The sequence below is a fragment of the Platichthys flesus genome, chromosome 7 (assembly GCF_949316205.1).
Source record: "Platichthys flesus chromosome 7, fPlaFle2.1, whole genome shotgun sequence".
NCBI classification, from domain to species: Eukaryota; Metazoa; Chordata; class Actinopteri; order Pleuronectiformes; family Pleuronectidae; genus Platichthys; species Platichthys flesus.
This window is the reverse complement of record NC_084951.1, coordinates 2,144,110-2,155,226: the sequence shown is the minus strand read 5'-3', so window position 1 is coordinate 2,155,226 and position 11,117 is coordinate 2,144,110. Positions and strand designations below refer to the sequence as shown.

Genomic DNA, 11,117 nt, shown 5'->3' with positions numbered 1-11,117 from the left:
TAAACATCATCGTATAAGGCCGCCATGAAGTACCAGGAGCTGTGTGTGTGTGTGTGTGTGTGTGTGTGTGTGCGCGCTCCCAGATAGCGCACCGGTCCCGGGGCTCCGCCCCCCGCCCCGCTCACTCGCTCAGAAACACAGCCTTATTCATTATTCGTGGGCAAGTCGCTCCCAGCCACACATACAAACACACTCACAAGACCACGACATTGCAAATACAACTTTATTAACATCACACACACTGTATCAGCAAACAAACACAACCATTGACAAGTTTCTGATTCGTAAAAGTCAGGCAACCGATGCGCCAGTTGCAAAGAAGCCAAAGCTTTGCAAATATGACGAGAGCTATTTGCAGTTTGGTTTCACCGTCACTGGCACGACTGAGCAACGTCCTCAGTGTGTTTTGTGTGCCGAGGTGCTGGCAAATGACAGCACCTCATGAGTCATTGAGTTCAGTCTCTTCATCGATGCAGAGTCCACATCGTGATGCATCTAAGAATTGAGACATTTCCAGACCTCTAGTGTGGAACGTGGTGAAACTGAACCCTTTCGGGACCCTGAAAAAAAAGAAGAAAACTTGCAATGGCAGAGTGTCTCTTTTGGCTCATTTTGCTGGTCCCAAGCCCGGATAAAGGAGGAGGGTTGGACGTAGAGCTAGCTATGCCGCAGCTAGCTATGCCGCCCCACTTAACAGTGCTGTGCACATGATCCTGCGGCGCACATCATCCTGCGGAGCACATCATCCTGCGGCGCACATCATCATCACCCACGTCATTATGCGGCGCACATCATCCTGCAGCGCACATCATCCTGCGGCGCACTTAATCCTGCCGGGCACCTCATCCTGCTGCGCACTTCATCCTGCCGGGCACCTCATCCTGCGGTGCACATCATCGTTTGGCTCATCCTGCGGCACACATCATCCTGTGGTGCACATCATCACCGCAAATCATCCTGCCGCGCACATCATCCTGCAGCGCACATCCTCCTGCTGCACACATCACCCGGGGCACACATCATCCTGCGGCGCACATTATTCTGTGCATATCATCATCACACTCATCATGTGCGGGGCACATCATTGTGGGGCGCATATCATCCTGCAGCGCACATCATCCTGCCGCGCACATCATCCAGCAGCGCACATCATCCTGCAGCGCAAATCATCACCGCACATCATCTTGCGGGGCACATCATCCTGCGCCGCATATCATCATCACCACACATCATCATGGGGGCAATTCATCCTGCAGCGCACATGATCGTGCAGCGCACATGGTCCTGCTGAGCACATCATCCTGGGGGGCACATCGGAGCACATCGTCCTGCGGCGCACATCATCCTGACGTGCACATCATCCTGCAGAGCACGTAATCGTGAGGCGCACATCATCCTGCGGCGCACATCATCCTGCAGAGCACGTAATCGTGAGGCGCACATCATCCTGCGACGCACATCATCCTGCTGCGCACATCATCATCACCCAAATCATCGTGCGGCGCAGATCATCCTGCGGGGCATATCACCATCACTGTTGTGCAATAGTGCTTAAAAAGAGTTACCATAGAATGGTGTGCCTTTAGGCACTCAATAAATTTTGTTATCAAAATAAAATGTAAAACATTAATATTTAAAATATTAATATTAAATCATAACTTTAATTGGTTAAAGTTCTCGCGGGGCACCACCCTTCATAGAAAGGGAAAAGATTTATTGATTAAGATCAGTCTCATTTAGATCTAGTTTGATTATAAATCTCAATATTTTACCATTAAAGATTATATAATGAACAATGAAGGTTATGGAGTTCTTAACAGTGTAACGGTTGGCAAGATTCACTTATGCAATGTTAATGACAGAACATTTGTGAAAGAAGAACATTTATTATTAACATAATAAAGTATAAAAACACACAAGTTACTAAACAATCAAACTAACTAACTAGGAGGTGTGTGAGTGTGTATGTGAATGTAAATTAGCATGCTTTAAAGAATGCTCCCTAAGATAAGAGCCCCCCCCCCCCTTCTTCTGAGGTTGCCTCACGGCACAGGGGGAAGGTTTAACTAGGTGAGATGCTATGCGTGTCTGTGTGGATGTTAATCAGATAATGATAGTCAGGGACAAAGCCTGTGGCGAGCCTAACTATTAACCTTCCTTTAACTTATGCCTACAACGTCAGAGCATATATCAAATTTATAAACACACACCGATCAAATAAACAGTCTTGCTTAGCGTAGTATAATTATTAAGCCCAGATTATGTTACCAGTCCGAGGGAAAGAGGAAAAGAAGTTGCTGTTCAGTTTGCAGTTCTGTGACGTCTCCTGGCTTTGTGGTCGTAGATTTCTGCATTCGCGATTCTGTCGAGCGGTGTGCTCAGATGCTGGTTGAAGTTTTCCTGCAGGACATCGCGTCGCTACGAGGAGTTTGGTAGAGCTCTCCTTATATTGGCCCCGGTGACCTCACAGGTCTTGGACCAGAGTGACCAATAGGAGTTGACCCTGGTGGCTCTTGACACCTTTGTGTGATATTGCCCAGACCCCAGGACATGCAGGATCCTGTTACATCCTCTGGGAGACTGAGTTCCTTGATTTTCAAAGATCAATGGAACCTGTTGCATCTTGGGGGATTGAGTCCACTCCAGCACATGCAGCATGTTTGTTACAAGTTTGACTGAAAGAAGGCCTGTGGTTTGCACAAAAACCATGTCCCAACATCACCCACATCATGTGCGGCTCACATCATCCTGCCGCCAACATCATCCTGCGGCGCACATCATCCTGCAGCGCACATCATCGTGCAGCACATATCATCTTGCGGTGCACATCATCACTGCACATCATCCTGCTGCACACATCATCCTTCAGCGCACATCATTCCGGGGCGCACATCGGCGCACATCGTCCTGTGGCGCACATCATACTGCGGTGCACAGCATGATGATGTGCACCATAGTTCTGTGTTTAATTTATTTCAAAGTAGGCCAATATTTGCCTGTGTATTTTCTTCTCCTCTTCATAAGCGTTTGGTGTTTTCCTTTGATGGAACTAGTAAAAATGGCAATAAAATGTCAACAGTTTGCTTTATTGTCGTTCTATAATTTCGTAAATGCAACAAACTATATATTAGTATAGTTTCACTTTGAAGCGTATATAAAACTTTATTAGCTTATCAAATATGTTTTGCGGCTCCATACAAATTTTATTTGGGGAAAGAGGGGGCAAAATGACTCTTTTGATAGTAAAGGTTGCCGAATCCTATAGACCTATGCTAGGTGGGATATCTAATGGACAACCTAAGTACTGCCAGCTAGACTAAAAATAAGAAGGATAAAAATGACTAAATGTGACTAAAACTAATATGTGTTTTCGTCTAAAGACTAAGCCTAATAATAAATCAAAACTAGCTGCCTAAATTAACACTGTTTTATATGAAAATTTATGGTGAACCTGTTCCCAGGCAAGCTCCTGCTCTGGGATCAACGAGCTGACATTATATTCACACACAAGTAAGATAATACAGAATAGGCTCATCCCATTGGTCGAGGAGGTACTGTTGCTCGCGGAGAAGATAGTGGAAGATAAGTAAGTATCAGGAGAAGATAGTAGAAGACAACAAAGCAGCATGAGTGACATTGACACAGACGCCGACACTGCTTTAGAAAGAAATACAAGTGGAAAAATCTCCACATAATGTGGTATTGAGCTGTTGAGTTCATGATTTTTTTTCTTCCTGTATTACTACAACTGCAGCCTACAGTCATGGCCTTTGAGGCACAAATATGTTTTTTCTACAGACGTTCTGTTTGCACTTTTGATATTGCACAAAAAATATGCACTATTTCAGGATGGATGTTCTGATTTCTATCTATTGTTTTATATTAATGTATACAGCTTTAAGTTAAGCAAGACAGGTTTCTGTTTAAGAAAGATTGTTATTTTATTCAGTTAATGAATTAGTTTATTATTAAAGTGTATTGCTGGATAATAATTTGTTTTCCACGTGTTCATGTCACTCAAAAATATGCCTCTAATTCAATTCAGGGTCAAATAGTTAAAAAATCATTTCACTCGCAAAAAAAGGGGCTAAAAGATTTCACCATGCCAAGAAGGGTGAAGGAAATGGGGTCGGCCAGCCCTGCCAATGAGGTGTCCCTTATTTATTTTAAAGGGAGTTGGCAACCCTACTTCCGACTATACCTTGAAAAAAAAATGTAATGTTTTAGTAGCACTTAAATGGCACTTACTTTTAGCACTTTGTAGTTTGGCTTTCTTGAAGTAAATTATACTTTCTTTATTATTGTTGTTCTGGGTTTGTACCCTCATGGTTGAATGCACTCATTGTAAGTTGCTTTGGATAAAATTGTCAGATTAATGAAATGTAATATTGTCCTTGAAAACACAAAAAGGCAACAAACCGTGCTTCCAGCTAACAACAACCAACGAAAATCCTACAATTAAATGTGTACTACTCAGGTAGGAATAACACTTAACTTAATTCAAGGCACAAACATTTTATTGAGTTTGGTCCACAGTATCATACGCTGGAGGAGATGAGATAGGAGACATTCAAGTTTCCTTTCTTAGCTCCTACTATGGCAGCCTTTTACGTACCTCCGGGTCATTACACTCGTTCAGGGACCCAGGTTATAAACAGTGCTGGACCGCAGCCCTTATGATTTATGTAAATCCAAAAACTATTTGGTACATGAGCTTTATTACATTTCGACCAAAGCCCGGAACATATTTCAGAGCGGAAGCGGAATGTCTGAGCGGATGTTAGCAAACCGGAAGTTATCAGGCCAGAAGTGTTTTCAGTTCAGAGGCTCCATCGTTTGGTAACACGATCACTGTTATTATGCGGTGTCATTACATTGAGATGGACACTGACAGAAGTAAGAACCATCTTTGGCAGTCTGCGGTTAACATATAAACACTGATGGATGAACAGAACATGTATGTGTAACGTGCAAATGTTAGCGACGTTGAACACAACCCACGTCACAAACAGGAAGTTGGATGTGACAAACGAGAAAAACAAACGGAAGCCGAGAGGTGCAGTGATTGAATTGTAAAGTGGGAGTTATTAGATCGAAGGAAATGGACTCAGGGAAGATACACGCGACTCCTTCTTCTGTCGTGGGGGCGCACACACGACGATACAGTTTACGAATCACTCACCAGTTTGATTGAAGCTGCTCACTTCGGGACATCACGAGTCCAGTTTCAGGGATTTTCACGAGTCATGTTTCCTACTCGTAAGCACAAGGATGCAGTTACCAGGTACAGTTCTGATGACCCTTCCCATGTATTCCAAATATTTCAATATTTCACTGTTTTATGTCTACGTTTGATAAAGTTCAGGTCTATAACATGTCATCAGCATCACATGTATATTACCTTGCTACTTTTACAACCAGATCCTTTTGTGGTTTTGATCACACTCATGTGATAAAAAGCCCAACCTGATTATCAAGATCCCTGGGTGATTCTAACATGATCAACAGTCTAATCATAATGACAGGAGTATTCAACCCAACATGGAATATGAAACCTAAACCAATGGCTCTTTTTAATTAGCTATGCAGCTTCACAGTGAGAACAGTCAAGTAGTTACTAGTAGAGAGAGGATAACTATAATATAGATCAACTTTATTTGTAAAGCACCTTTCCTACAATAAATGCTGCTCAATTTGTTCTATACAATATAGATAGAAGTTAAAATGTCATTGAAACAAGATAACAGACTATAAGAAACATGTAAACATGTTAAAATGACATTTTAAAGTTAAAGAAATAAAAATGAAATGGATGTCAGCATGGATCCGTTGCATGATTATCTGGACCTGGACAGGATTTAGCCCGACCCTCCTATCTGAACATAAATTTGGGTTAAGAGGTGAAGTTGACGTCCAACACATGACTGTAACAGAAGCAAAGCAACTTTCACCTCAGTTAATGTAGGAGGTCCCACTTGGATTGACAAGTTTAGATACATTGTTAAACTTATTCTAGTTGGAGTCAGGCAATTGTTAACCTAGTTTATCGCCATAGTCGTTTCCCTCTGCTCTTAGTATTTGTGCTTAGCTTTGCTAACCATTTTCCAATTCCAGCTCTGTATTGCCATGAAGCCATGACAGTACAGCAGTGAATGAACAACTCCAGGACTCTGAATTTGAAGCAGCCAAGGGGAACTTCATTCATTCTTTTATTTACACTTCTAAACAGTCACATTCTCAAAATAGATCTACTGCAGCATCAAGAAGAACTGTTTGGGAATTCAGCACATAAACAACATTTCACTGCTTCAAATTAGTAAACTTAAAAACTGTATTTTCCTATTAGTATTTTCAACCTTTTATGAACAGTTTTTTGTGCTCTGTTGATTTTTCTCTCAGTGGAGCCGGTGTCTTCTACCAGGCGATGCCTGCTGTTGGAGCCGATGGAAAGAAAATCATGACACTGATTCCTGTAAAACTGGTTAATGGACAGTTTATCCGATATGAAATACGTAAACCCAGTGTGGATTCTACCACACAGAAAGCAGTAAATATTTCCTCAGCACCACTTCCAGTCAAAAAGGTTGTCACTAATGTGTCAAATGTCTTGTCTAATCGAGGTGTATTGGATCCTGCTAATTCACGGAACAATCCTCCTCAACAGCAACAGACTGAAAGTTTAATGTCCAAAGTGCCGATAACGCCTGCAACCAACTGTGTGAACTCTGTAAGACTTCCATATCAGCTCCCAGTGATGGTGAAATCTCCAGCCCTCCCCAAAGGACAGCTTCTTCAGATTCCCCCCAATGCACATGTGCGAACATTGCCAGCATCGAAACTTCCTCCAGGTATCAAGAAGCAGATTTTTAATTCATCAGCCGATTCCACTCCAGACGTACCCAGTGTAGTTTTTGTGTCACCGGTCACCACCGTAAGTCAATGTGCTGCTCCACCATGGGATTCTGGATCTTGGTCACCTAGGCTGCCTTCACAGACAGAAAAAACAGCTAAAATATCGAAGCCACGCTTGAAATTGATTCCAAAGGCTTCACAAGGGCCTAACGGCCCTACAAGGTGGGTAATTGAAGAAGAGGACCCCTCAGCTGCTTCTTATGTGGATTCTTATTCTGTTACTTCTCAGATTATTCGATCAGTGGCTAAGAGAGAGAAAATGGGCGAGCACTATAATGTTTCTGAGTCTAACTTGGACAAAAATGGACAAGAACAAGATAATGCCTTAATCATGTACAACGGGAAGGTTTTTTTTGTGGGCAAAAAAAGCAGTCTACTATTTCAACAAGGACATAACGACGCACCCACAGCAGCAACAACTAGTTCTGAAGTTAAGGAAACCACAGAACCTTTATTCCAACACCCTGTTGAGCCAGCTGTACCTCAAACACAGCAGGACATCAGCATTATTATTTCAGATGAGCCAGATGAGGTAATCGATCTCTGTGATGACGATACTCAAGATGACTCGCAACAAGCAACATCAGTTGGCACATCAGCAGTCTCTCATCAGGATGATGACAACGTAATATTTGTGTCATATATTCCACCAAAATCTGAGGCTGATTCGACCCAAACACAAACCACAATAGAAAAGGACAATGACCTGCTGAACACGAGCTGCTCGAACAGTTTGTCACAGGAGAAGAGCTCGGGTGGTAGAGCTGACGCTGATGGAAGGGATGATCTTACTGGAGGAAGATCAGGCACAGTTGAAAATGTCACACATGTTTGGGCTTCTGCCGGGACGAGTGTGAATGATGATGAGGGTTCAAACATGAACAGTAAGCAGAGCACTTCCACCCAACAGGAGGGGAGCATGGGAGGTGATGTTGATCCAGAAACTCCAGCAGATGGCAGCAGTGCAGCATGCTCTCACAAACAGGAGGAGGTGAAGCCACTTTTATTGTTTCATTGATACAGAAAAATAGTGATTTTAACAGAGAGGTTAAAAGCATATTGTTATTCGGTCTTAACTTAATTATTAAATTCATGCAACATAATTAAATAGAGAAACTGTACATTCCAAATCCACAGATTTAAGGGGGATATCTTCAGACAACTTTTTTTAATTTGAAACATTTTGAACTATTTCCGTATTGCAGATGTAGTCATCAAGCTTCTGAGCCAAAAGTATTCTATTGCATAACACACGATTGGTACCAACTGAACTCGCGTAAAATTGTATAATCATAACAGGAGAAACTGGTTTCCACATGTGATTCATATAATGAAAGTTACCATCCTGGTTTGAATGACTGCTCAGGTCCTCCATGCCACTGTTACATATACTGTTTACAGGTTATTTGATCTAATACAAGCCTTCGCCCTCTGTTCAGCTTTTCTGACCACAGTTATGTCGTAATTCAAGGGTTGCATCCTTCGGAAGCTGCTTTCATAGACAGATGGCATCACAGTGACGCAACTAGGCCTTCCCATTTCTAAGGCTCATTCAAATGCGGCTGCCAAATTGAAAAACAAGTTGAAAACTTTTTTAAAAATAACAAAGGTTTGCTTTAAAAGGCTTATGAGGCCATATTCTAACCTCCTGATGCAATCATTTGCTGGGCAATGAACTAAAATATAAGATACATCCATGAAACTCTTATTTTTTTAAGTGGCTATTTATTGCTTATTTGAGTATGAGTTGTTTCATGTAAAAATAGCCATAGTTTTTGCAGTAGCTAAAAAGATTAACTGTTTCTCATTTTTAAGAGTTGTCTGTATTTTCTATTTTTATATTTGCAGGCACCTCCAGGTTGTCAGACATCTTCACCGGCACCTCCACCTTGTAAAATGGCTGACCGTCAGCTGAGCCAGATATTTGGGATTACAGTTGATGTGAAGATTTGCCTGCAGAGGATTGATGAGGCCTCAGCTGGACTTGCAGAGGCTCGGATTAGTGAGTTTTTAAATTCAACAGAGGATCAGCATGAACCAGCAAATGGGTTGAAACAGAAGGAACTCTTTCAGCAGGACTTCTACAGGTCCTGTGAAAACCAGAACGATGATGTGAAGAGAGAGGAAGGAGTAACTGAATGGGAACAGCGAGCAGATGCAGCCACTGTAACTGCTCACACAGATGTCATGTCTTTTGAATGTGCCGTTTTCAAGCTGAACAAAAAACCTCTCTCTGAGTTGGGTCAAAGTCCACCCAAGGGGGCTTCATGTGGTGTTGAAAACACAACATTGATTGGCTATGTGGAGCCGATTGATGAGGACTTCTTCAATGCAAACGAAATCGCAGAGTTGCAGGATGTAGTGACCAAGCGAAAGACTCAGACTTGTGTGGACCTGAATACAAACACCAGTAGAATAGGAAGGACGAGGAAACGCACCATGTGTCCATGTTGCGTCCCTGGTACTCCGGAGCCTGCAGTGAAATTCAAGTCAGAGGAGCTGGAGAAATGGGCATGCAGAACAGAGCAGATCAGTAAAAAAGGGACACGGACAAAAGCTGCTAGAAAAGGTGTGATAACATCTGGAAACAGCTGTCTCACGGTCAGAAACAATCAGAAATCTAAGACTCATGAGGTTCCAGCCTGGGACAGTTTGTCCTCAGCATCCACGGACACAGATGAACTACATAGAGACAGACAGATCCAAAGACTCAAAAAGCTTCTGAAAGAGAGGGAGGCAGCTTTAGAACTGATGGAATATGGAACAGCATGAGCTGAGACAAGTTTCACATTTCAAACTAATATTCTAACAAATTTGCTTACGTGTTTTAAAATTTTTAGAATATCATTTGTTTTACACAGGGCCAGGTCGGAACCAAACCAGCGATCGCTGCAGGACGCTTAAACTTCCTTTTGAGGTGGTGTGAACATGTCTGAGTGCAGAATCTCCTGCTGTGTTGTGTATGTGTCAAATGCAAACTCCATTCAAAGCCTGGACCAAATCCTCAAGAGACAGGAGCCTGAAAACAGCTGTAGTTGTGCGGGCGCCCCAATAGATTGATTTCTATTGGCTAACACACATTTGTTTCATAGTTGTCAGTTACTTAATGTTATGAGTCTTGAGTTTTTATTTGGCAGCTGTTGGTTTTCTACCCCCTACATGAAAAATGGCTGCATTATCATCGCAAATAGAACAAGACATATTGTGAAGATGACGCCACTGTCGCCTGCCACAGTCAACAAAGTTATGGTAATTAATTACTAGAAATGTGATAACAGATTCGTATTTTAAATGCTAATATTTGTCTAAGTAAAGATTTGCTTCAAACAAAAACTCTGCAACAGAATTTCTACGTAACATCCTTCATCTGAATCCTGTTGGTAACACGGCTGAGTGGAGAATCTCGTGTTGTGTTGTTCATGTGTGAAAGGCAAACTCCTTAGAAACTCTGCATGCAATTATCTGGACTTCCTTTATGTCTGAAAACGGCTTATGTTTTTAGCAACTCAGCCTGAGAATGGTGATGTGGTTCACTTGACGTGTTGAAGGGGCTTTATAAATAAAGTGTATTATTATAAACAACCCCAGTATCCAATTCTCAGCAATAGCTCTATGACTTGCTCTTTTCAGTAAGTTGTTATGCCGTCCACAGACACAGGACCACAGCAAATGTTTACAGAGAAACCTACAATGGCACCAAAGTGGATCATTATACAAAATGCTCACATGAGATGTTCATAATACAGATGTTGCAGAAGAACTGGAGTCTGAGCCCACAGATGCTGATCCCCCATGGTGGGAAACAGCTGATCTACTACTGCCAGCATAACAGTGGCTCAAAGAAAGTAAATTGTTGTGGAGAATGTTGAAGAAATGGCTCATGTGTTATGTAGACTACAGAACCTTTGGGTTCCTGCTTATGAAGGGGATACAAGAAATTCAGACAAGTGTAGTAATCCCATTAGTAGCCACAACAGACATTGACATATGGTCATTTGATCTCTTACAAGCCAGATGGAACACCGGCCTTTTTGCTTAACTCCAGTAACCTTAGTATTATGATTTAATCTTTTTTTCTTCTTCCACATGCATCCCATTACAAATGGTAAAAGCAATCGATACAAACAGCAAAAGAGTTTAGCCTCCCTGCTTTACAATGTAATGTGATTTCATAAAATTTTAATTTTGGCTCAAACACTTTTCAA

General features: G+C 42.1%; 1 protein-coding gene across 1 annotated transcript; it reads left to right on the top strand.

Moving 5' to 3' along the window:
* The first annotated feature begins 4,877 nt into the window (after window positions 1-4,877).
* On the top strand, window positions 4,878-10,494 carry lrif1 (ligand dependent nuclear receptor interacting factor 1). Its single transcript, XM_062392701.1, has 3 exons — window positions 4,878-5,284; window positions 6,400-7,903; window positions 8,761-10,494. Exons 1-3 carry the CDS (start codon window positions 5,247-5,249, stop codon window positions 9,682-9,684), a joined length of 2,466 nt encoding a protein of 821 aa, XP_062248685.1. The 5' UTR covers window positions 4,878-5,246; the 3' UTR covers window positions 9,685-10,494.
* Window positions 10,495-11,117: the final 623 nt, after the last annotated feature.